The sequence below is a fragment of the Amborella trichopoda genome, chromosome 10 (genome assembly GCF_054954075.1).
Source record: "Amborella trichopoda isolate Santa Cruz 75 chromosome 10, AtrichopodaSantaCruz75HAP2 v2.0, whole genome shotgun sequence".
NCBI lineage: Eukaryota > Viridiplantae > Streptophyta > Magnoliopsida > Amborellales > Amborellaceae > Amborella > Amborella trichopoda.
The window spans coordinates 8825348-8853133 of NC_142345.1; the positions used below are offsets into that span (position 1 = coordinate 8825348).

Below are 27786 nucleotides of genomic sequence, written 5' to 3' on the forward strand. Positions count from 1 at the left end.
TATGTGGTGCCGCATTTTGGTAGAAGGGTCCGAGCGACATAATCCTATGCATGCTGGTGGAAGATTACCAGCCGAGGATTCTGGGAAGCTAAACACCCCTGGAAAGGGGAGAACTGCAATTGGCGTCAAGAGACTAGACAAAGGAGGATCGTCAACACTCCTCTTCTTGGCGAGGTCTTTGACTTGGGCTACCCTTGGAATTGGCAGGCTCTTGGGATACCTCGAGAGATAGCAGCGGTTGACACTTCGCCGCAACTTCTTACGATGGAGAAGATGACGGGGAGCTTTTTTGACAACCTTACCTCTATCTTCCAATGAAAGGAGAGTTGAAAGGTCCCAGGTCATGAAGGGCGCCCAGTCCAAGATCTGAATGCATTGATAGGGAGCAGCTCACACAGTGTTCTTGCTGTAGGCTCTTCTCGAAAGGAGAGTTCTGAAGCAGCTGCTCCTTCTCCAAGAGGAGGGAAGAAAAGGAAGCTCTCTAACTTTCTCGAAGATGTAGGGGTGCGAAACTTCTTGTCATTCCAGAATCAGGGGATAACTCTTCATCTTCTGCCTCTTCCGGTTCGTTCACTACTCTTTTTGAGTCATCCTCTTCCTTTTCTTCATCATCTTTTGCCTCTCCTGAACTGTTTCCTATGTCTTCAGAAACTGAGGTAGATGAATCTGGTCCCTCTGAGCCTATTGTCATCGCTTCTGATTGAGAGGTGACGCCAGAACTTGAGGTGATGCCTCTAAGTCCTAAGGCGATTCCCTAGTCAGATCCAATTTTAATGGAGATCGATGGGGTTGAGAGTCCTACAGCTTTTGCTCAAGGAGCGGAACCTGACACTGACTAAACCTCCGACCCTCAGGAGGTTGCTGCCCTGACTGAGATAAGGGATGCAATTATGGATAGAGAGGGTCCAAGTAGCTTTCAGGAAGAGGGACATATGGTTAGTGAGACTCCGAAGCATTAAGAGGCTGCTGCCCTTAGTGCACAGGTCATAAAGATGAGCGGGTTGAACTTTTTGTGGCAGATGTTCTGATTGTTGATGATGCAAACCAAGTAGAAGAGGCCGCGACTGAGGTTGAAAGTTACAAGGAGGACGTAGCCTCTGAACTTGTCAAGACTGAAGTGACAGTTCAGGAAGGTGAAGAACAAGGAAGAGATGATGGCCTTGAACTTATCAAGGCCATGCTAGAGGGTCGTAGGAAAAAGGCTTCTTTGGAGCATGTTGGGACAGAAGTGATGGCCCTAGTAGGAGAGGGTCAAGGTGAGGAGGCTGACACTAAGGAGACCATGCCAGTTGAGGCTGGGGCTGCCTCTGAATTTGAGGAGCCGGAGGCTTTGGGCTTCACGATTGCTTCAGAAGAGCCAGTGGCTCACATGACTATCATCCCTGCGAGCCCGGCCCTCAAAACCAAAGCTCCTTCATTAGTGGTGGACCCAGTAGTACCATCCAAGCTTAATTTCAGTGGGGTATCCATCATGATTGCGGACATGCTCCATGCAGGTCTTCAATGTTTAAGGGAGCTATCTCTCATCGAGCTGGGCGAGGCATTGGCCAAATTGAGGGAGTTTGCCCTTGTGACCACTACTTTGGGGAACACGCAAAAAGTTCTCTCTCATTTTAACGATACTTTAAATGAATTGGAGAGCTGGAGTCTGGAGAGGTTGCATCAAGAGGCAGAAACCAGCAGTCTGGATTCCTTGGAGGCATCGATCACACGACATCGTGAGGGACTAGATACTTGCGCACAGAGGAAGGCTTCTATGGTTGCTCGTCAGCTCGATCTCAAGATGGACGCATGAACTTATTTTAACATGATGATAGCCATAAGGATGGAGATGCAGAGGCTGAGGAGCGAATTTGATGATCTTGAGAAGGAGATGTATCAGAGGAAGGCCTTGGATGCCTCTTTGGCTGAAAATCTATCAAAGCTCGTTCGCACTATCGAGTCAGAAAGCGCCTCCATGCAACAGGAAGCTCAAATGGTGGTTGAGCGGAAGGAGCCCATTTAGCATGTCGAGGCCTCTTCTGCAGCATCTAGAGTGGAGATCAATAAGATTATTGATTGTTTTTTAGAGTATCTTTTCTTTGCCTTTTCTTTCTCTATATGCCTACACTTGTAAAAATTTTGGATTTATGAATGAAATGCCTCTATCTCTCTTCTGGCTCATTTTGCTGCATGATTTTATCGTTCTTTTTACTTCGCTGCCTCTCATCTCTCGCTTTTAAGTAGGCAACATCTCAGGGCATTCACTGTTTCTTCCCTTTTTACTTCGTTGCCTCTCATCTCTCGCTTTTAAGTAGGCAACGTCTCAGGGCATTCGCTTTTAAGTAGGCAACGTCTCAGGGCATTCGCATTTAAGTAGGCAACGTCTCAGGGCATTCGCTTTTAAGTAGGCAACGTCTCAGGGCATTCACTGTTGATAACTGATGTGGTTTCAATGACCTCAAATGGGGGAGCGGTTGCCTCTTCTCCTTTTAACATTTGGTTGGACAGGGGCTCATAATTCATTTTTCTCATTATTTGATGAGCCTTCTTGTTATAAATAGTCTAATCAGAAGGGGCTTTGGTTTCTACTTGAGGCATATTTGCTTCAAGTTCATCATAGCTCTTGGTCTCAGGCACGAACTCCTTTAGATGTTTTGAAGCGATACACATAACCTCCAATTGACTCTAGAGACTGCGAACTTTGCTTCTTTACTTTGCCAGGGGATCCTACTCTTGAGGGCGAGAAAGTGGTCCATTCTTGAACTACTGTCCTCCCACAGGATCAGGGAAGAGCATGACTTGTAGTAGACTGCTGGTTCTAACTGACCTGTGGTGCAACGAAGAGCATCCTGTTTGCTTATAGCAATAGGGGAAGAGGGTGGCATTCGACTAAGGGGGGTTCGCGTTCAACGGCAGTGTCTTCGACGCTGCCTCACACGAGGTGGGCTCGATCAGGAGCTCGTAGGGCCCCTGACTCTCCTCCTACTACACTGCGTTTGATTCTCGCAGTAGCCTAGCAGCCGGCTGATAATTGACATGGGTGGTCGAGGGCATCCCTACTTGGTTCAGGGCGTGGCTCGAGATATCCCACGTCAAGGTTTGAGGTCACCATGTCTCTTGCTAGTAGCAGCCACGTTGCTTCTCTTGGACCCCCCACGGTGTCTATCCCGCCTGTGCCCGAAGCCATACAGGAGCACATGGGTGCTTCGAGGGCTCTCTCTTCAGGCTCACCACAAGTACCATCCCCGCATTCGTCTGTTTCAGGGTGGCTCTCAAGGAGTTAATTGTTCATTCCTCGTGCTAGTTCGAAGGCTTTGACGACTCTGGTTACTATGAGTCCAGCTCTTATCGTGCCTCATCTTGACGCAGGTGGCCTTTCTGGTCTCCCGTGGTCATCTTCAGGCTCCAAGGCATTCCTGGAGGGGACGATGCTTTGTTCAGGTTTGAGAACTGAAGAGCTGTTCTTTATCAGAACTCGGGGCGAGGATGAAGTCCTTCAAGGCTTGTGTGACCAGTTTGAGGAGTGCATGACCCGACGGGGATATCTTTGCCCGCCTGGATGGGTTGTTGCAAGCTCTTACCGACTGAGGCACTGAAGCCCTTTCATGCAAAGATGCAGAACATTCGTCTTTCGAGAGGCGTTTGGACTCTTTGAAGAAGGATTTGGCTTACCAACAAGGCCTTGCATGAAAGCGCGCATAAATGCAGGCTCGGCTTGTCTCAGAACAGGACTCCTTGTTAAAAGAGATTACAAATCTTTCCAGGGAGATTGATATTGTGAAGGCCGCAGCAAAGAAGCTGTAAGCTCAGGTGGGCCTATTAGGATCTCGACGAGACTCCAGCTGCGAGGTGCTACACCAGCGATCGCGTAAGATCAAGGAGCTGGACTCTGACTCCAGGGTGATCATTGCTCTGACCAATTTGACTGCTTTGAAGCCCTCCCTTCTTTGGGATGAGAGGCAGGTCATGTTTTAACTCGTAGAGGAGCTAAATGCGAAGATTGAGGAGTCTCTCTACCGTTTCTGAACGCACGATGCTTTTCTACTCTCACTCTTATTGCCCTTCTTGCATGGGCTTTTATTGAGCTCTGCCCAAATCCATTTTGTAGCTCCTCGGCTATGAATAAAGAGTTGTCTTATTTTGTTGAGGTAATGGTGATTTTTTTTTTTTTTTTGGGACTATTGGGTTTCAGGTTTACAGAATTTTCCACTGGTAGAAAGCGGGGTTTGAGTCGAGCAGGTTGCTGTGAGGAAGTCAGCCCTTCTTGGCTTTCTTGTGGTGGTGGGGACTGTTCATTCATGAGAACTATCTGACCAATTTGGATGTAGTTCTTGAGGATAGAGCAAAACGCCCTACAATTAGCCAAGTCAGGGCCCTCTCGCTGGTGGTATCGACACCAATGGTTTTGGCCTTTTTCCGTATTTGATCGTTGTTTCTTAGGAGCACAATTCACTATCATTTTGTGCTGGGTCATCATGTCAAACACGACAGAGAATTGCTCGAGAGGCAGTTTTCCAGCAGGAGAGTCGATGGCTGACTCCTCATAGATTGTGACCATGTGGCAGGTTTCTGATGTCTCAAAAACCTTCTTGAGGTTTTCCAGGTCAATCTATCCATTTCGGATCAGAGCCTAGATGTGCTCCTTTAACTGGATGCAATATTGGGCTGGGTGCTCTAACATCCAATGGTAGGCGCAGTACTTGGAGTTATCAATGAGTTCGGCTTGCTCTAGCCTCTAAATGGCAGAGAGTGCCAGCATCTCCTATTCGAGAAGCATTTTCAGGAGGGTCGGGACCCACTTCTTATTGAAGTTGTACTTCTGATTCAGCTTGCACAAGAATTCCTCAGTTTGGTGATACTTATGCGGCGGCAACACATTATTATAATTATGCTTCTGAGGGACTTGCTACTACAGATTTGTCTAAGCCTTGGTCGGTAGACCTCGTGACAGATCTAGGACTGGGAGAGGGGTGGCATTGATTGCAGGTTTGACATTGAGGGGCATGGTTGTGACGGCTGCACTGATCACATTCTTTGGTTGGTTGTGGCGGGGGTTCGACCTGTTGCCTCTAGCATTGCGGGCTTGGTTGGTGCTTGAGATTTGGGCTTGGTCTCCTCCATGGCGCCTTAGTAAGCTTTCGATCTTGGCAGCTTTGGTGATAATTTCGAAGAAGGTGGTCGAGTTAAAGCCTTGAGATGTAGGGCGATCTCTCGTTTCATGTTTCTTACGCATGTCTGCACCGCCTCTATTTCACTCATAGGGTTGCTTAGACACATGGCGAGGTCGCGCCATCTTTGAATGTATGTCCCCACTGACTAATCTGGCTCTCGCATCATAGTGAGGAGCTCTATAGTTTGAACTTCTAAATCGGCTTCGAAGAAGTGCTTGTAGAAGAGTTGCTCCATTTCTTCTCAAGAATGGACCAAGTTTGGTAGCAACCGTGCATACCACTTGAATGCGAGTCCCTCAAGTGTCTCGATATTGTCGTAAGAACAGCCTGGAGTTCGCGGCTGATTCATGACATGCAGATGTGAAGTGGGCAATATGTTGTTGTGGTGATCTTGTTCCATCGAAGACTGGCAGTTCCCTTTCTAGTACCCAATGGGGAAGGAGATCCGGTCGATGGCAGCAGGGCAAGTCTTTTTGTATTGGTAGCTTTCGGGCATGGCATTTTTGTCACCTGGAGACCTTGGAGGCTTTTGTTGATCATCCTTTGGACATCCTCCTCGGTGAAGGTTGTCGACGTGTCCTAGGAGGCTGCATTATGCTGATCCTGAAAGGAGGTGCGCAGATTGCAATGTGTCGATGCCTGACCCATAGGAGGCAGCTGTGACTTTTCTCTTTCATTTTACTAGAGTTCGCGAGGGGAATTCACATCTTGGTGGGGAGGAGCTACAGTACGGCTGTCCTCCAGTCTTTTGATCCTGTCAAGAATATCTTTCAGGATGCTCTCGATGCCCCCCGATGGGCATTCGTGCTCCCCTTCTTCATGGGTTACTACCATTACTTCGACCTGTTCGCAGGGACTCGATGGCTCCGCTGGAGGGGTGATCCTGGGCCTCTTGTTCCTCGGTTAGGGATACCGGGCAAGAGTGGTTGAGGTTGTCCTATCTGGGCCTGAGACTTCCTCACAACCTGTGTGAGTATGGGCTCCGGGCGTCCTGGAGGGCGAGACTTCGTTAAGCGAGGTGTTTGAAGGCTTCCAGGCAAGTACTCAACTCAGATGGGTGTGTTACAACCCTGGGGCCATATCTCTTAAGTTTGCTCGGTCCCATCTGTGTTCTGCATACCGGGCGGGTCAAACTCATCGTTGCATGTCTGAACGATGTGACATTCAACAATGTCATCCGTCATGAGCCTGTCTGCCTCTTGTAGCATGTAGAATTGGTTTTCCTATAGCAGAACCTCTGATGCTGAGGGTTCTACTTGTCTTCCTTGAGAGACTGTCTGAGCATGATTCTCTTGCTTGCATCGAGGAAGTGGGTTAATTGTCACAGCGGATGAACCTGAACTCACTTTCTGCGATGGTCGCCCTATCGAGAGAGGGGCTGGTCGTCCAGCCATCTTTGCACGTGACCTGCTCTGAGGCCTGCCTCGAGGGGGCTCTTGCGAGTACAGCACGGGCGTAATTGAAAGGATTGTGCTCGCAGGAAACTTCTTTGAGATCCAAACGGTGGGCGGTTTTTGGCTGCCAGTTTGGACCTTCAGCTCGTCTTTCTTCCCGTTAGTGGGGCACTTGTTCCTGCACGGGTGTGTGTGAACCATCGGAGTGTTTGGGATGATGTTGGGCCCATCCCTTTGTGCAGCGTGGGGCACGACACTTGGAATGCCTGCTCAGTTGGTTTGGCCGACCCTATGGCCTTTGACATGCGTGTGCACTGGTTTTTTAGGCCTTCGGTTGATCCGAGGCTCGTGTGGTTGCTTGGGTTGATCCTTTGGGTTGCCCCGAGCGGTGAGTCGATTGTGTTGTGTGTAGGCGGCCAGTGGACCGCGTGTGTTGGGGTTGGGTCTGAGGAGACCCACAGTGGATGATGGGATCGAAATGGGGTGCCATCTATCCCGATTTGCCACACCGATGATCAGACAATCAGCTGTGATGCGAGTATGTGCGAGGGAGAACAGAGTTGCGTGCATGACGCGTGGTGCAGGCAGACCTATCTTACAGGCATCGGTGGAGGTGGAAACCTTGTTGGGGTCCACCGAGGGGTAGGGGAAAGCAGCGGGGAGCCCACGCTTTGGTTTGCAGTTGACAAGGTGCCAGTCATGAGGGCGTGGGGAGGGGTGGGGGGGGGGGGGGGGGAGGGGGGGGGGGGGGAGATGGGAAGTGGTTGTGGTGCAACCCCTAGAGTTAACGCTAGTGGGTTCTCTCTGACTAGGAGTAGAGGAACGAGGAGGGGCATGAATGCCCACACTCTGGGTTGTCCTAAGTTGAGCTAGGACGGTGGGACCAGCTATGCCACTCTTGGATGAGTGAGTCACTGATATGGGGATGAGAAAGTCCTGATTTGAAGAAGAGGAGAAGAATGGGAATCCATCAAGATCTTAGAAAGCAGGAAAAAGAGAGTTTCAGTCCGAAAACCGCTCGAGCCAACTACAAGGTGGTGTGTCCCCAGTGGAGTTGCTTGTTGGTCGGGGCCTGAGTTTCTCTGGGTCGCTCTTGCGGTGGGCCCGGGGAGAAAATCCTATCTCAAACAACTGTTGAAGGCATGCATGTGTGACGCATTAGGTGATGCGGGCATGCGTGCTTTCTAGGGTGCGAATAGGCTATCAACAACGAGAGAGATTTTTACGACAAAGGAAGATCGATTTACTTACCTAGCCGCTGCGGGCTCGTGGGACACGTCCGAGCCATTCGCCCTCTTATATCAGTTATGAAAGCCCTCTAGCTGTCCAGCAACGCTGTTTGGTTAGGGACTCTCTACGGACACGATCAACTCCCTTCTCCCCTCTCAGATCTAAATTTCGATGGATGTCTCAGTTCTTCCTCTCCTTGATTGGCTTTCTCCCAACAATATCTCATCAGTTAGTCGTGCAGGTGAGTGGGGGAGTTGCCTTAGCGTGAAATCATATTATTCATGGAAAGGAGGAGGGTACAAGACACGTCCGTGCCTGGGCTGAAGTGGCTTGATCTATTCACACTTGCGTGATTTTGTGCGAGCATGGGATTACATGTTCAGGGGGAAGAGAGAAAGTTCTCGAGGCAATGGGAATTCTCAAGAGAAGAAAGGTATGTGCCTGCGTGGTCAAGGGTATTATTTATCTCTTGCACAAGTTCTCTCTCCTCTTTTATTATGCTAGCGTTAGAATGACGAAAGCAAGCGTAATGCCTCTCCTTTATTGAATTGTAATCCCCTTTTACAATTGACTCAATCCTGTTTATATATATAGATTTTTTCACAAATAGTGGTGGATACTCAGAAACCAAGCCTAAATACAATTAAATGCAATTAAAACAAACTACCGAAATTGGGTACAATGACCAAAATTCCCTTAAGTTATTTTGTGCGAATGATGAATTCGTCCCTTCCTGAAGAGCTTGCCGCCATTGTCGAACTTCGAGAGCTCTCTTCTGGGTGATTGTGACGCGAGTTCGATCGATTTGTTATCATACTCTTGTCGTTTGTTTCCTTGCAGTCATTTTGATCCCTTTGGATCGTGCTGCGGCAATCTATTTCGAAAGGGGAGGAGCCCGGCTTAGGTTTATGGACTCTTCAAAGGTTCTCTCTGATCAGCAGTGCTTTTGTGTTGGTTGTAAGTCCGGGGAAGGTCTTTCTTTAGTGTTTTCACTGCAAGTTTTAGTCTGATTTTTTTTTGGTCTTTTGCTCTTTTGATGTTCTTCAGGTGTCTGTAGAGATCACCGGCATATGGATTCCGGTGAAGGGGGATTTCATTCTCTTTTAGCGGCTTTAGGTTTCGTGCCTTTTTTCTGCTTTGTTTTCGAACACTGCATGTTTTCTTTACTTTTGGTTTCATCTCTGAAGTGTTCTTCTTGGTCTTGGTCTTCGTGAAGCCGAGTTTCCTGTGAGGGCCAAGATGTCCCTCTGAAGATCTCGATGTCCATGGTTTCAGGTCGTCATTCTATTTTCGAAGGGGAGGCTTATCTTCGTGCCTGCTCATTGGGGGTGCAACAATGTTGTCGAGGCTGGGCAAGTGTCTAAGGTATTGGTTGTTCTTTCTGTTGTGTTGAAGGAGTTGCATGCTCATTGAAGAGTGGCCAGAAATTTCCATGGTCAGCGTGGCCATATGGCAAGAGCATGTCTCTACCCTACTTCATGATGGGCCAGGCTTAGTGCTGTTGGTTTGACCCGTTCGAGCCCAGGCCCACTTTTCTTGGAAGGTGACGGCGGCAGTTGTCTGCATGTCTATCCAGCTTCTATGTGTACGGTGACAGCATAAGACCTTTATCTTCTTTATTTGTGCATGCATTTTTTATTCGATCGTTTTTACTTGAGGCTTATTCTCGGCTACTGTTCATGCGTGGCTGTGTTTTTGTGCCGCTGTGACTAGTTTGAGGCCGGCTTTCTGCTTTATTTTGCTTGAGGGACGAGGGTACGTCAAAAATGACGTATAACACTTACATATGGTTAAAATAAACCTTTCTCCAACAATGAATCTGGACCATCCATTTGGTGAATTTTAGGATTGAGGCATTTGAGTAGTTAAAATCTTTTTTTTTTTTTTATTTAGTGTAGTTCATCTAATACAAACAAAGCCACCTAAAAAAAATGGAAAGTAAAAATGTTCCTTCTAAGGCCTAGATTAAAGTATCTACCAAATGGATGGCTTATGTTAAGTGTGTGAAAAGATAACTTTTTAGGGTGTAATTTTTTTTTTAATGATTGTTCATCAAAATGAAAAAATAGTATGTTAACAAATAGGGATCAAACAATTTGTTTGAAGATTGTTTCTCTATAAAACTGTTGCATGAAATCACTCCCTATTTTTAAAGGGAAAAGTTTAAATACAGCCGAGGCTCGAAACAATCAAATTAGAGCCTACCTAAAATAATTCACTAGATGAGGTTGTTTTGATGTCCAAATATCCTCAAATTGATCATCTTGAGATCAAGATGCATGGACATGAGAAAAAAAAAGATTTTAGGTTTTGGAAATAGTGTATTTTATAACTCATTTTTGGATCGTCAATTTTCAAGAATTTTAAATTTTTAGAGATTTGTCAATCTACATTATTTTTGAATCTTGAAACTTTATAAATAAAGAAAAATATATTTTGAGGCTATCACAAAGATTTTCAGTATTGAAACCACATTTGATTGTTTCGAACCTAGGCTCTATATAAACCACACCCATTTTTAAAAGGAGTTATAAATCTATGATCATTTTTGCATAATACCAAGTTATGCTGTAAAATACTATGGATTGTTGGTAGTATTTTAGTCATTTTTAATAAAATAACATAGATGCCCTGGACTGAGCTATGTGAATGTCATCTTCTTAATTTGTAAAAACTTAAGCCCAACAAAAAATGTAGTTTTGGTGCTAGTAAATATCATCTTGACGTCAACAATCATGGAAATATATAATTTTAAACTCTAAAACATGACACATTATCTGGATTGCTCATTTTTTCGCATATTCAATTATCTATCAAATCCGCACCATCTTTGGAGTTCAAATTTTAAAGGGGGACAATTTTTTATTTTCAAGTCATTGTAGAGGTTTATTTTTAGTGGTAGCTTTTGACTTACTCTTTACTTTTCATGGATATTATCATATCCACATGAAACAACTCGAAGTTCATGAGGTGGAGTAGTTAGATGCAACTAGATAAAAACTAAGGGTAAAATAGTCAATGCTAAACCACAATGTATATTTGGGACCCGGCACTCAATTTCGTATGCAGGTGAAAGCGAGGGGGTAACTTTACTTTATTTTATTTACACAGCATGTGAAGAATGTGAAAAAGACGAAAGTCAAAGCAGTGAATTTGAGTGAGACCAAATTCCCCACGTATACATTACTTTTTATGATGTATTTATATATAAGATGCAGTTTTTATGCTGCCTAGGCTTTATGAAAACAAAGTAAAGGCTCGAGGTTCACTTTGAATCCTCGACTTGCAAGCATATCATAACTTTCTATAATGGCTTTAAAATCAATTTCTAATATTGATTATAATTTTTATTTATTTCTTTTTTGAATGATTAACAATAATTTTTCATTCATTGAATGAAAAATTACTATGAAAGCAAAACAACAAAAGGAAAGAAGACAGAAAAAGGAAAGAGGTGAGAAATTAGAAAATAAAGAGAGAATCATCACCCGCTACACCCCTGACAATAGCATTAGCACATGCATTCCGCTGTCTATGGACATGGATAAAAGATACATCCTTGCCATGGAGGCACCTATCAATATGATGCCTAATATGGACCCACTACCAAGGGGTAGAGGAAGGTTGCCTACACCTCTTGATCTTGCGGATCCTTCACAACAATTTTTAGGGTAAAATGGATAATCTAGATACTGTGTTACAATATACACTTTTTTTGGGGTTTGAAATTCTATTTTTTTTTTTAATGTTTAAAATTCTAATTTTTTTTATAACTATAAATGGTCAAGGCCAAGATGATTGATTTGAGGGTTTTTTCATGTCGAATTTGCAATTTTTTGTAGTTTTGAGGTGAAGCTTTACTTAGTTTGATAGGGCATCAACCCTATCAAACCACTTCGTTTCTTTTATCACATGGAATCTACTTTGGAAGAGGATATTTACTCTCATTCGCCCTTAAAGACCCGCCAAAATGTTGTATTCTAGGTTCATGAATTTTTTTATTTTTATTTTTTTTGAAATTGTTGTTTTTTCCAAAATGCGATCTTTTTTTGTTTTCAATTTTTTTTTCCCATAAAGCCTCCACTACGGATCATAAGGATCTGAAGTTTTTTTTTTTCTTTTTTTCTTTTAATGATAAGTTGGACCATCGAGACAGAAAGTTATCTCTTAGCTCTGGGCCTTCAAGATCTCAAATACTTCAGAAACTGCATTTCAGTAGTTATTCTTGTACAGAGGGATCCTAAACTCATCGTCATGTTGCTACACCATGCCATTCGGTAAGAGTCTGACGCCAAGACAGCTATGTTCTGGCTTTGGAGTCATAATATAAAAAAAAATTCTTTCAATTTCCAAAATATGTACTCATCAAATAAATTATAATTTTGGATATTGAAGATCCAAAGTACATACATTTCAGAAAACATTATAAAAAAAAAGTCTGCCGTATAATACAACATTTCGGGGAGATTTTCTAAATCACAGAAAATTAGGAGGATATGAGTGTTAATTTTCCTCAATAAATTTTATGATACTAAGAAAGAAAACTCTATGGATAAGAATATAAAAGTTTTGCTAAATTGTATAATGCTAAGAATGAAAACTCTACATTATATAAGAGTACACAATTACTAGAAGAATGACAGAATGATCCATGCTCATTTAGATGGCCTTTTAATTGGTTGAAATGATCTAAACCGTCGGATACCTGTATTTTTGTTGCGAGAAATAGATTTTCATGGGACTTTTTTTTTTTCCTTTTTTTTTTGAGTAATTCAATGGGGAAAACTGGCCCCTACCAGCTTTTTTAAATAGTTTAGGAGCTAGTTTTTTTAAAACGTTAGTCGGTTGGTGTTAGTGGAAATGAAAACTACAACATGTTGACTAAGGTGTTCGGGTGCTACCACCGCAACCGAGCGTCTTTTATGATAAATTGCAACAAAATAAAAAATTAAGGATGAAAATATTGCAATAAAATGAAAGATCAAGCATGAAAATTGCAATGTAAATTCGAGGTCAAGCTTGCATAGGATTCCAAATACATGGGCATTTAAAGGTTTTCATAGAAGCAATGGAAGGGCATTTTGTCATTTTGCCCAAAATCTCAAGCCAAATGATTTCCGTCTCTCATGAGGGTATACTATTCATTTACTCTCTCAGGCAAAATTTACTCTAGTGATATTTTTTTTATCTCAAATTTTGGCAATATGATATTTAGAATCTGGCAAACAACCTCAAAAAAAGAAGAAAAATAAAAGAAAATTAAGTTTCACTCTATATGTGCCTAAATAAAATATGTTGCATTGGAACTGTCCAATTTTTTTAGTCCAATTTTTTGTGTGAATGATTTGGATGTTTAACATAAAATCCAAAATTTTTATTTAAAAATAATTGTCTAGTTATAAATAGATGGATCTTGAAACTTAGGGTTGGCATGGACCAAACCAGACCCGGAACCTGACGGGTAGACTCGACCACAAGTCCAAATATGGGTTCAAATTTTGGACCCGAATACTATTTGGATCGAGGTCCAGCCGAACCCGATCTGTACCCATAGCCATAGGGAATATGATGGCAATCACGTGTCTTTAGGCTCGCGTTAGGTGTTTATATTATCACAATATTGGCAACATTTATAGTACTATCATTGGCAAAAAAAAGAAGAACCTCGTATTCATAGGGTATACGATTGTAAAAAAATTAAAATAGCTCATAGTCATTGGATAGCAATGGATCCAACCAAACTCGGGACCAAACGGGTCTAGGTATAGGTCCAAATTTTGGACTCGAATACTATTCGGATCCAGGTCCGGATCCGGATCCAACCAGACCCGACCCATTGCCACCTCTATTGAAACTTCAAAAAAAAAAATAGAAGAAAAAAAACATCCCAAATTAGTGTTTTATCTGAAGGAGTAAAAGTATAAAACAATCTTGAGAGAGCACAGTTTACGCGCTCATTCTTATCAAATCACAAGGGCGTTCCCGTCCTATTTCGAATCTTCACTTTGGGGGCTTTCATAGGGTTTCCTTTTTCTCAATATGAAGCGGGGCTATTTTAGTAATTTCCCCCACACGCCACGGCAATGGCCTTCTAAGGCTCCTCCACCTCAGGGGCATTTCCGTCACTTCCCAAACCCCACCAGCTCACACAGAGGGTACTTTAGTAATATTTGCAAATACACCTCGCCCCATAACTGGCCCACAGCTCTTGTTGAGGGACCCATGCGCAAATATAGGACAACATTCGGGGCATTGTCGGAACTTCAAAGGCCATCCGCTAGAAAGCCGACACGTGTAACTCATCGAAAGTCGAGAATAAGCTGTAGGGTTTTGCGGACAAAGAGATTTGGTAATATATTTGTTTAATGGCGGTCCGAGAGCAGGAAAACCAGATGCTTCAAAAACGAGAGAGAGAGAGTGAGGGAGAGAGAGAGTTTTAGAGAGAGAGAGAGTTCGATCTTCCTCTTCGCTCTAGCGAAAAAGGAGGAAAAAATACATCGCGAAAGGTGGGAAAGAATTTTTGAAAAATGGGAAGAGGTAGAGTTGAGCTCAAGAGGATAGAGAACAAGATCAACAGGCAGGTGACCTTTGCGAAGAGGAGGAATGGTCTTTTGAAGAAGGCTTATGAACTCTCTGTTCTCTGTGATGCTGAGGTTGCCCTAATCATTTTCTCCAATAGAGGGAAGCTTTACGAGTTTTGTAGCACCTCTAGGTATGCCCTAATTTCTGTCTTTTTGCTTCTCAGAAATGGTGGAACTCTAAATGTTTTAAAATATTCATTAAAATCGGGCTGTAAGCTTTAAATTTACTGGTTCTTTACTTTCTGAACTAATGATATGGTTGAGCTTTTGTTGTTTAGGTCAGTTCAGGAGAGAGAGGAGGCGGAAACAGGAACTAGGTAGAGACTGATAGTTTATTTTTAAAGTGTGAAAATGTTGCAGGAGAAGGATAAAGAAGAAGCAAGATATTAGATGTAGATAATATGATTAGATTTAGTGACTGTGCACTTTGATCTGATAAAATGTTTGAGTTTCTCAAAGTCTTTTGGAGAAGAAGAAGAAGATGCCAAAGAAAATAAGGCTAAAAGCTTATAATTCAGTGTATATTTTCTCGGATCTTAGAATATGTTGAACTTTTCATGTTTCAGGTCCTGAAAACGTTACATTTATTTTGGAGAACTGGGATAATGAAAAACAATGAGCTGTAATACATAATAAGCTCGGATCCAGTGATTATTATTAGTTGCTGTAATAAAAAAGTTGAAGTTTCTGAGAAAGATAATAAAGATGGAAAAATATGAAATAAAATAGGAGTACTGGTTCTAGATTCAGTGATTACAGTCTCATAATGAGAGAAACGCGTTGCAGACTTTGAGTTTTTTCAGAAGTTTCAGGCATGAGAAAAAAGTGCAAAAGAGAAATCGTCCTTCCACTAAATATTGGCTAGTTATCTGGATATTATGCTTTAAGATTTAACCTGCTTTCAGTTGAGCAAAAAGAATATTGTTTTATTTAGAATGGAAGTATGTTCACGGAGATCTTTGGTGAAGCAGAAGGAAAATCATTTGTCATTTCAAATCATCATCATCCTGATCCGAGCGTTATCCCCAAATATGTGGGATCGTCTGGATTGAAATAATAGAATTTATTCATCTATCGTGCGAGTACTGAGATCTCTGAAAATGAGCAATAAGGAATCATAAAAAGGAAAGAAAGTAACGGGTTCCGGAACCTAGTGAAAGCGGATGTACAAAAAACAAAGGAGAAGAACCGAAAACAAATTGGTCGCAATGAAAGTTGAAGATAAGTGAGAAAGAATGCGGAAGCGTCAATGTTTCCTCATTGTTTCATGATCGATTCTTGAAGCTATATCATTATAGGGAATTGTTTGTTTGTTCGTTGATTCATTGAGGATTTCAGTCTTCTGTGCTCATAGAAAGATTAAACTATTATGTTCAATAGAGGGAGGAAACTTTCAAAAAAAAAAATATAGAAGAAGGAAGAGAATAGTTGAGTTAGATTTTAGCTTCAGCAGAAGGGAACAAACTAGTGAAAAGAGCAGAAGAGGGAATAACCTAGAAGGTAGAAAGTATGGAAGGATGGAGCTCCAATTCTTATTGTTCTACAGTCCACACCATTAAAGTGTATTCCTTTATTATTATAATAATTTTTAATTAATTTTCTGTTAATATCAGCAGGCGTTTTAGAAGGAAAACTTACAAGCTCAATACTTCGCCTTTTTCTTCTTCAGAAAAGGGAAAAAAAGAAAAAAAAAAGAAAGAAAAGAAAAATTAAAAGCCTAATTATTGGCATAGTTCTGTATTTCTTGGCATGAGTAGAATAGAAATTTTGTATTGGTGCAAATATGTTTCTAGAAGCTTCCAAACTACTTGGAAACTTTTAAAGAATGTTTATAGGATGACGAGCACAAATTTTTGTGGATTATTTTATTTTTATGGCTGACCTCGTTTTGAAATATTTATTCTTAAGATAGCTGAGATTGTTGGAATTTTGTGAGAATACAGGAATGCGTTCACTTTGTTTGCATGTATTCGATATACCACGTTTATTACTGCCTTAGAAAGTTAGAATTTGTGGGTATGATTAATGCTGTATAGTTTTTCTAGTTTGTTTAGGTTTTGAAACCTTAATGCCCTTGACGCGTGAATTAGATTATATGGTAGAATCTGTGACAAATTATTTGCTTACGTGGTTTAAGATAACTGAGGAAGGAGTTCTATTTGCACGGACTATAAATGAAGTATGCCTGTGTCAAGAATTTAAGGCTTGCAGTTTCGATTCGAGGGTGATATGGATTGAAATATATTCAAGTATGCCATGTGGTGATCTATAATATCATTTCGAGCTACGTCATTTACCATAACACAATTGATTTGCTTTATTTTCTTTGTATCGTTGTTTTTTTTCTCAATAACTAGGGTTTCTCCATTTTATCTGCCAGCTAAGGTTTAAGAACCCAACACTTACCTGCAAAGTTTGCATATTAACTTATAAAACTATGTGAAAGACTGAGAACACTAACTCAGTAGAACCTTGTGCAAAATAGATGAGAAATGCAAGTAAAACAAGGATTTAACACAATGACACTATCAACAAATACCTGAATGTAATCCATGGGTAAACTGGGGAATCCAAATATAAATTCACAAAATAAGTGCAGTCCAATCTCTTGGAAGACTTGTCAAACATAAGACTTCCACATCCGAATTGGATGTTGGACTTTAGCAGTAGCAATAGGGCATAACTAGGGTTATTTTATCCACGGCTGAGATATAGATACGAGTACCCTATGATTGGTAAGTTGTATATAGCATCCACATATCGTAAATGAAAAATATTGCGAAGTATGTTGTATATCATTATGATAATTGTTTTATTCATAGTATAAGTTAGAATTATCATATTATTTTTTACTTTAGATATATCACCGATGTTCTCAACGGTACATATGTTGCACTTGATATGCTATTTAAAAGTAACTAGTCATTGGCCATCTATTGCACTTTTTGAGAGGGTTCTCCTAATTCCACTCTCCCTCCCTCCTCTCCCTACTGGCCTTCGAACACCACTTCATTAACAAAGGAATCTATGTAATTACCTCTTTTTCCCCCCAAGTTCTCCAAGAAAATACTTCTTTTCCTCATATCAATAATTTCATGACTCTAAGTGTAGATTCTTCATTTTTTCTTTCTCAGAAATGACTCCCATGCCCACCACGACCAAATATAAACCAAAATATTGGTTACCAACATTCCATACTATAGGACTAGCATGTCCTTGACTTATCACATTCGCTCTTCCATTTTGCTTGTATGGTGATTGTGAATTTCTCATTACCCACCATGCGTTTATGTTGCATGGAAATTTGGCATGATCTTAGGAACCAAGTAAACATGAGTTACCATAAGAAAGTAGGAACAATGTAGGAAGTTCTTAGATACACCATAAGAATTAGAAAGATCATTTGACAACTTTGGCTACTTGTTGAATGTTTGACCGTGTCTTTGATTTTGGGCATCCCTGTAACAGGTTAGTGCGAGGTGCTCGTTCAATGCATGCCTCAAAGCTTAGCCTTGAGGCTGCCTTCCCAAAAGGTTCATGGGATGTTAATGAGTTCTCTGTGAGACAAGAAAATCTGGGGAAAAGAATGATTTCAATGCGCTAGTGGTTGGAAAATCATAGAAGCATCCAAAACTATAGGAGATTGGTGTTAGAAAATAGGGAGGAAGAAAGCTTACTTTTAGAATTTGTACTATATGCACAAAAGAGCTAAATTCAACACAATTTCTTCATTCTACTTAAACAAAAACATAGTACATGTATATATAGACCACTTAGGAGCTTTCTAGACTCTTTCTACACCAATCTAGGGAAGTTTTTCCTCTCATAACTTACAACCTACATGCTTGGACGAAATTACATGAAGAATCAAGAAATTTCTAGTCACTCATTCCCAATTCAAATTTGCATGCATTGCATGCTTTGGACTCCTCTATCTCAATCTTGGGACTCTTCTCTCTCAATCTAGAAATTCATCTCTCTCAATCTTGGAATTCATCTCTCTCAATCTTGGAATTGTGGTTTTAGAACTCCACACAATTCTTTTACATCATTCCAAAAGTACCCTTAAAATAACTTTTCCAAAATGTCCCTTACATTTAAAATTAATACCCAAAATACCCTTGAATATAACCAAGCTTATTTTTTACATCCCCCCTTAAGCTTGATTTTCCAACTTAGTTACTCCTAACATAACTTTCAATCTTTGAAATAATTCATGTTTGAGATTTTGTAAAAATGTCGGCAACTTGATCTTGCGTCTTTGTATAAACCAGTTCAACCTTCTTTTCTTTCACTTGGTCCCGAATGGAATGGAACTGTGTATCAATGTGCTTGCTTCTCTCATGAAACACCGGGTTCTTTGCCAATGCAATTGCCGACTTGTTATCTACATGGATTATGGTGTAAGTCTCTTGAGGCTTTAAAAGTTCTTTAAGAATATTCCGTAGCCACAATGCATGACAAGTACTTGATGTGGCGGCACGTACTCATGGAGAGATAAGCACAAAACTCAACTTTACTCAAGTTTTTCCACACTCTCAAATTTCAACCACGTGCACATTTCAATTCAAGGACCCCAAATATATAGGCGATTACAATACAATTGCCCACTAAATAGATAACTACCCATTACCTAGATAACTACCTATTACATCCACTTTTTTGCATCATCTTTAACAAACTAGCTACTACTTAGATAACTACCCATTACCTAGATAAGTACCCATTACATCCACTTTTTTGCATCATCTTTAACTCTCCCCCTTGATGTAAAATTTCATCTTTTCCTATCAAATTTCTTCTTACTTCTTACTTCTTTTTTTGCTCATACTTCTTTTTCTTCTACTTTTTTTTGTTTTTTTTTTCATGTTCTTCTACTTTCTTCTTGCTTGTTGCTTTTGATTCTTCTTCTTTCTTCTTGCTTTTTCTTGTTCTTGTTTCTTTCTTCCTTTTTTTTTTGAAAAAATAAAACATTACTTTTTTTCTTTTTCATGCCTTCTCATGGCATTGTCATGCCTTTTCATGACATGACAAACTAGAACTTCAATGTTCTGTTTTTCTAAACACAATTTCTTTTTTATGCCTTCTCATGGCATCATCATGCTTTTCATGACATGACAAACTAGGACTGCAATGTACTATCTTTCTAAACATAATTTCCTTTTTAATGCCCTTCTCATGGCACAAACTAGGGCATCAATGTCCTATTTTTCTAAACATAATTTACTTTTTAATACCTTCTCATGGCATCATCATACCTTTTCATGACATGACAAACTAGGACTGTGGTGTCTTTTTTTTTTATTTCCCAAAAATCATTTTTCATTTCTCCGATGCCTACATAAGCATGGATTTCCCGTGAGACTACTCATGTCTGCCTTTAAGTTTTTTTTTTTTTGAATCTCATTTTCTGAAAACTTCTGTAAAATACGACATCAAGAGCTCTCCAATTTGTTTCACCATTTTTTTAAAAAAAAAATCTCCATCTTCTTTTCCAAGAACATCTCAATTTCTTTTTCATCTTTTATTTGATCACAAATCATTTTTTTGTTCTGTTTTTTTTTTAAATCACCCTTTTTTTAAATCAAGACCCAAACATTGTTTTCATTTTCATTTTTCAATGCTCATAAAAATCTCCTTTAAAAATCGGAATTGTTAGTTGAGAAATATTTGAGTTGCTATTGTTTCCATATGGAAACATACACGAAAATAAAGAAATTTGTATCACCTTCCTTTGAGTATTGTCTCTGTCCTCCTCTCCACGTAATAAATCTCCACCAATGCCTATCTCTTAGGTAACTTGGCTCTCCAATACCTATCTTTGGCAACCTGTGCTCAGAGGCTTATGGGCCCACCATGCTTCCGTTTTACAACCTGGGCTTTCTTCACAACTTGAGCTCTCCAATGCCTATCCTCAACTTAGGCTTCCGTTTCATAATCTGGGCTCTCTTCACAACCTGAGCTCTCTAATACCTATCCTCAACTTGGGCTCTCGACGCTAATGTTTATCTTTTCTCTTTTTTTCACAACTTCAGCTCTCCACGTCAATGCTTATCTTTTTATTTTTTTTACAACCTTGGCTCTCCACGCCAATGCCTATCTTCTTTTTTCTTTTTCTCACAACCTCGGCACCGATACCATGTTGAAATTTTATGGATAAAGCTTTGATATCTTGTTGCAAGTTTTTGGGTGATGCTTTGATACCACTGTTGATTTTTAAAAAATACATACTCCTGTATTCATGGAGAGATAAGCACAAAACTCAACTTTATTCAAGTTTTTCAACACACTCACATTTCAACCACAGGCACATTTCAATTCAAGGAGCCCAAATATACAGGCGATTACAACACAACTGCCCACTACCTAGATAACTACCCATGACTCAAATAACTATCCATTACATCCACTTTTTTGCATCATCTTTAACAAACTGCCAACTACTTAGATAACTACCTATTACCTAGATAACTACCCATTACATCCACTTCTTTGCATCATCTTTAACAAGTCAAAGGTATGCTATCTTGCAAGAATTCAGTGTTGTGTCGAAACACAAAAGCAAGAAACTCAATCACGAGGCAAACACACTTTGTAGATGTGTTGTTCTACTAAACACTATGAATGCACATGTCCTTGGCTTTGAGGAAATGAAAGCGCTGTATAAATATGACTCGAATTTTGGAGGGGCTAAGAGGTAATGCAAGGAAAGCAAGCACGTGAGCTTCCTATTCCATGATGGGTTCCGATTTTGTGGGCTTCATTTGTGCATACGAAGATGCTATTTATGATAGGGCATCATCAAAGAACAGCATGCCAGAGGTTTGGATGGTAATTTTGATCGTGACAAAACCACCTTGGTGGAGAAGTAGTGTTGGCTAAGGATTTAGAAAGATGCAAACCACTATGTGAAGTGATGCCAAGCATGTCAAGTTTCGAAGGAACGCCTCAAAATACATACCTCTACCCTTACTTACCCGTTCCCAGATCTCCATGGAAGGATGTAAGCATCTATTTGGTGCTTAGTCTACCTTGGACCCAAAGAGGCATGGATTTTATTTTTGGTAGTTGTTAATTAGTTCTTTATAGTAGTCCAATTTAACCCCTTACGAAACAACTATGGATGTCTCCAATGTAGCTTATCTTAATTTCCAAGAAGTGAATGTGGCCAAGCATCATGGCATTCCCACATCGATTACATCAGACCATGACACCAAATTTCTAAGCTATTTTTGGAGAGCCATTGAGCCAATGGAATAGACTTGGAATGGATGTACACTAGAGCATCGCGTATCATCTTCAAATGAATTGTCAAACTAATGTGGCAATTTGGACCCTCGATAATCTACCTAGAAGCTTGTTAAGAAAGAGACCTAAGTAGTGAAGTTTAGAAGTACCTAGACCAAGTTTTCTTGCAACTTAAAGGTGAATAGGTCAACTGGAAAGAGGTCCATTGAAGTGGCTTATGGGTGTATTCTTTTGCACTATCTTGGTCTTATATCTTTACCAAATTCAGTGCCACTAAACAAAGCATTTAGAAGACCCCACAAAGTATATGATAAAAACTCAAGAATATGTTCATTGAAGGCTTAAAGCAAGTTACACAAAATATTAAGAAATGGCTGACACACATTGGCAGAAAAAGGTCTTCTTGAAGGAGATTACATGTAGGCATATCTAAAGAAAGAGATTTCCAGCAGGTTCTTACAACAAACTAAAGAAAAAGTCGGAACATACTGCACACTCGAAGGATCGAAGATGATTTCGACAAGATCGACCTCCCTCGAAATAACTGTACTCACCCTACTTTTGATGTGCATGACTTACCGAGTACTATGGTGTTTCGTATGCAAACTAGGGGACAAGTTCTGTCAAACTTGGTGAGAATGATGTCGGTCCGATATGGGTCCCATGAGCGCAACTTGGACTGTTAGTCCCCATAAGCTTTGAAGGGAGAAAGAGAGTTCCAATGCGAGCTAATTTGAAGGACTGGTAGTTGGGATATACTTAGGAAGTTGTTTTTTTTAAGGAAGTTGTTTTTTTTAAGGGAAATTAAGAAGCTTTTAAGAAATATCGAAATCTATATAAGACAATACCATTTTTAGGGACTCTTCTATGCAAATTTCATTCTATGATAGATCAGTTTGCTTCTTAAGATTTATCATTGAGCTAGGCCCCCCAATTTTCTCTCTCTACTTTCTCTCTTTTTGTTTCTCTCACTAAATTGCTCTCCTTGTTTTTGCTCGATCAACATTTATATAAGTAGTCGTCACATCATCAACCAAATCAGTCATGAGAAATATCTCAACTTTACTCGGATTGCAAAGTGAAGGATTTCATGGATTGCAAGAAATTCCGGTCTCAATGTAATTATTTTAACAGTCTTAAGCTTTTAGGAGTAACAAGGCATTAAGTTTCTCCCAAGAACTAGACTAAGCAATTGTCTTCTAGTTCTTTCTCCTCCAAGCGATTAACTTACCATAAATTCAATAGCACTTGGCCTGATCAATGATCAATAGCTTAGTTGCTCTGGATCAAGACAAGAGATAGAAGATCCATGGATAATGATGCCTTCGTGATAGCAAGGAACATGTTTGAATTCTTTTTATGTACAGGTGAGGGCTTAGAGATACTCACATGATTGATTGATTGCAAAGAAACATAGAAGTGATGTTGCCCCCCATTTTATAAGTCCCTCAAAGAATTTTTGTACATTATGTCTATTCCTAGAAAGAAGGAAATTTTTCTAGTGATATAGATAGGTCCTAGAAATCTACATTGCCCTTTGAGTTTCTATGCAAATTGGTAGCGAGCATATGTTTAGGAGGTCTCTAATGTGTTGGTCTCTTTGGTATGTTTCGTAGAAGATTTGAACATGACATGTAAACAAACTAAAGTCGACTCAAATGCAAGTAATGTGACGCTTCCAAAAATTACAAATACCTTTTCTTTTTATTCTCTTTTTTTTTTTCTTCTGCTATAGCGAGTTGAAAAACCCTTTCCATCTCCCTTCTCTCTCTACATAGCCTTTTCCACCCAAGAATTTGGTACTTGAGCCGTGTCACAACCAAAGATTGGGCAGGCGTTGACACAAAAGAAGCATCTTAGCCAGAAAAAGATGGTACATGCAAGTGATGGCTTTACACAACCATCAGTTCTAAGCTTTGGAAGAGAAAATTATGATTTTGAAAAATTAAAAATGAAGACCATGCTCCAGTCACAAAGTGTGTGGAGTATGGCGAGGCTAATTAAACCTGGGTGTATCCGACACCAAAAAATAAAGTTTTAGTGAGACTCTCAGATCTAGGATTTGAAAGACCTTATTCTAATTCAACAAGGAATATGTTAGACTATTTTCCTAAGGAATAATGGAACCATTAAAGCTAAGAAAGCACAAGATATTCTGCAAGGACAATTTCAAGGCAACAATAAGGTAACAAGTTTGCATACTCCAATCCTTCAGCAGAGAATTAAAAAATATTAAAATGAAGGAATCTGAAGGTATGGAAGATTGTTTTTCCAAAACAATGGAAGGTAAGGATATCCCTACTTATCTATGCAAGAATTGATCGAGTCTTTACTGTCACTTGAAAAAAGAAAATAAAGGAAATATGATAATTATGTTGAAAATGCTTTCGGTCAAACATGGCCATTGCTTCTCAGAAATCTCTTACGAAAGATGATTCAAGATCAGATGGAAACAAATGAGAGACAAGAAGAGTAAAAGAATAGAGCTCAAATTAACGAGTCATGTAAAGTTATGAGCTTTGAAACCTTTAAATCTGAATGCAAATTCTGCATGTAAAGAAACTTCTCAACATTTGAGTGTTCATATAGTGGAATACCACAATGTTTTAATTGAAAAATAATTGGACATACAAAAAAAAAAATGTAAATTTAAAAATTGTGATGAAGAAAAATTTTCAAGAAAGGGAATATATTTTATGCATGCCAATCTGTCTCACAAGAGAAAGATGATATTGGTATCTAGATAACGGGTGTAGTAATCAAATATTTCTCAATTTCAAAAGTGTGAATGGGGAATGGCTCTATGGTGGAAGCAAAATGTAAGGGAACCATTCCCATTGAAACTGAATTAGATCAAAACTAAACTTATTCACCCAAAAAAAAATTAGACCAAAACTTATTAACTATTGGTCAATTAATACAAAAATGGTTACTTTGTTGATTCCTGCAAAATGTATAACACAAGAAATAAAACTAAGTTGATAACAAAAGTTATGATGGAATATAAGTTTCCCCATTGATTTTCGTTATGGGAGAAGCCTTGCATTGATAAGGGAAGTAGTGTTGTTGGAAGTGTGGACGAAGAAGCCTTGTTTGTGCACTCAAAAGATCAAATTAACTCTATTTCTTCCAACACTAAAGTACAAATACATAATACATGGATATGTCGACCTTGTAGGACCTTTGAGACACTTTCTACACCTTTCTAGTAGAGGTTTCCCTCTTTAAACATGCACCATATTTGCTTGGATGAATTTATAAAAATATACAAGAAAATTCTAGACTTCGCATATTCCAAATTCAAATTTGCATGCTTTGGACAACTCTCTGTCAATCTTGGAATTGTAACTTTGGAAATTTCCCTTAATATAAATGTTCCAAAATGTCACTTATAATATATTAAAATACCCAAAATAGCTTTAACTAAAATCAAACTTATTTCTAACATCACTCTAAAGCTTGATTTTCCAACTTCACCCCTAACACAAATTTTAATTTTTGAAACATTTCATATTTGAGGGGGTTCATAAAAAAATCCGCAACTTAATCATATGTCTGTGTAAACAAGTTTAACCTTCTTCTCTTTCATTTGTCCCGAATGAAATGGAACCGTGTATCAATATGCTTGCTTCTCTCATGAAAGACCGGCTTTTTTTACCAATGTGATTGCCAACTTATTATCTACATTGACATTGGTGGGAGTCTCTTGATTCTTTGGAAGTTCTTTGAGAAGATTTCGTAGACACAATGCATGACAAGTACTTAATGTGTGGTGGCTATCTACTTGGCCTCACAAGTCGATAGTGTCATGATCAGTTGCTTCTTCGGTGACCAAGTGAATACCAAACTTCCCATACAAAAGAAGCACTCGAAAGTACTTTCTCTATCATCCAAGTCTTCAGCCCAATCACTATCAACAAAACCTACAAGATCAAAAACATTAGAACATGAATAAAATAAGCAATGGTAAAATGTGTCTATGATATATCAGAGAATCCGTTTTACAACTTTCAAGTGAGTGGTATTTAGTGTGTCTATGTATCAGCTATCCTAACCTACTCTATATAGAATATCCGGTTTTGTATATGTTAGATATAAGAGACTTTCCACGACACTTTTGAAAAAGATAGGATCAAGCCTGTCTCAATCACCTTTTTGCCTCAATTTAAGACCATAATCTACCTGTGTATTTAACGGATTACAATTTTCCATCTTAAATTTCTTGAGTATTTCTTTTACATAAGAATTTTGTGATACAAAAAGTCCAATATCCATTTGTTTAACTTCGATACAAAGAAAATAATATGTAAGCCCAATGTTGGTCATTTCAAATTCCGTAATAATGGATTCTTTGAATTATTTAAACATACCTTAATTGATTCTTGTATAGATTCAGTCATCAATATATAAACAAACAAGCAAAATATCTCCATTTTCATTTTTCTTTATGTACAAGGCATGTTCATTTAGGCATCTAGAAATTCTATTTTCAAGAAAATATTTATCAATTGTACTATTTCATGACCTAGGTGCTTGATTTAAATCATACAAAGCCTTTTCAACTTGTAAACTTTAGTTTCTTGTCATTTTTTCATCATAACCAATTGATTGTTCAACGTGCACATCTTCTTCAAGAAAACATAACTCAAGAATATTGATTTCACATCCATTTGAAAAAATTTCCATTTATTATAGGTTGCAAGAGAAATGATTAATCTAATAGTTTCTAAATGGGCAATGGGGGCAAATACCTCATAAAATCGGCTCCTAGTCTTTGCTTGTACCCTTTAGCAACTAATATTGATTTATACATGTCATTATCCCCATTAGCATTTTTCTCTGTCTTGTAGTTCCATTTCATGCCAATGGCCTTTGGAAGTGTTGTAAGTTCTCACCTCTCAATTGCTTCAATCTCGTAATCCCTGGAATTTTTTCACATTGTGCTTTTACATGCTTCATCAAAATAAATGTGATCAAAATCTACATAAAGGCAAAGCACTGTGAGATCTTCTCTCAACATCAAGCTTACGAGTAAGTGAATAAATTTCTTTGATTTTTGTTTTTATGGGCTTATGAGAGGAACTACTTGTTGAAGAATTAGTTTGGTCACTAGAGGATGAATTATGAATACTACTCAAAGAACCTTCTTGATGCTCAACTTCTCACTTATCTTCCACTTCATCAACCTTACTAGTTTTCTTTTCTTGATTATTTTTCCAATCCCATACTCCATTTTAACTAAAAATCACATCTATACCTAAGAGTACCGTTTTAGTAATGAGATTGTACCCTTTGTATTTTCTCCATAATCTCACATTTTTCTCCTTTATCATCAAGCTTTGCCATCTTTTATTCAGGAATTTAGCAAAAGCCACACACCCAAAGATTCTTAGATGCTCTACATTTGTCTTTGTAGGAGCTCCAAGCTTCTTTGGGTATCTTATATTATAGACCTTTTATAGGACACCTATTCAACAGATATACCGCACAAGCAATGACCACTTGGGTATCTTATATCATAGACCTTTTATATGACACCTATTCAGCAGATATACCGCATAAGCAACGACGATTGTCCAAAATTTCTTTGGCATTTCTTTTCCTTTTCAAAATAGTTTTATTTTTTCTTTCCATAACTCCATTTTATCGTGGTGTGTAGGATGTGGTCATTTGTTGGCAAATTACTTGTTCTTTAAAAAAATTTAGGAAAGCATTTGAACTATATTTTCCACCTCTATTTGATATTATCATTTTAATTAAAAACCATTCCATTTCTCAACAAAGGTTTTTAATGAAAGTTTTGAATTCCTTAAATTCGTTAAAAACTTTTGATTTTTCTTTAAGAAAATAAACCCATGTTTTGCTACAATAATCATCACTAAAGTTTAGAAAATACTGACTATTTCCAAGTGAGATGGTTTCAAGTGGTCCACACACATCCTTATGCATGAGTTGAAGAGGATTTTATGCTTTCCTTGATTTTCCACTCTTGAAGCTTTCTTAATGTTGCTTTATCAGTCGCAAGCCATTTACCATTTTTTCTTTTGACAACAACTTTATGCCGACATAATTAAGATGGCCAAAACAAAAATGCCATAACCATGAATCATCATTCAAAATAGATTTGAGGCATTTCATATTTTCCACTTTTAATATTCATTGTAAATATTATTTTCTTAG

At 39.3% G+C, this 27786-nt stretch overlaps 1 protein-coding gene across 2 annotated transcripts in view; it reads left to right on the plus strand.

Annotated features, from left to right (window-relative positions):
* The first annotated feature begins 14158 nt into the window (after positions 1-14158).
* The window catches only part of SEP2 (K-box region and MADS-box transcription factor family protein), a 31196-nt gene continuing 17568 nt past the window's right edge, over positions 14159-27786 (plus strand). Inside the window, exon 1 of one of the 2 annotated variants that reach the window (XR_016041831.1) lies at positions 14159-14489. Coding sequence is in view for 1 of the 2 variants with exons in the window: in NM_001305829.1 (NP_001292758.1) it covers positions 14305-14489 (185 nt within the window). In the remaining variant the exon portion in view is untranslated. 2 annotated transcript variants of the gene reach the window in all.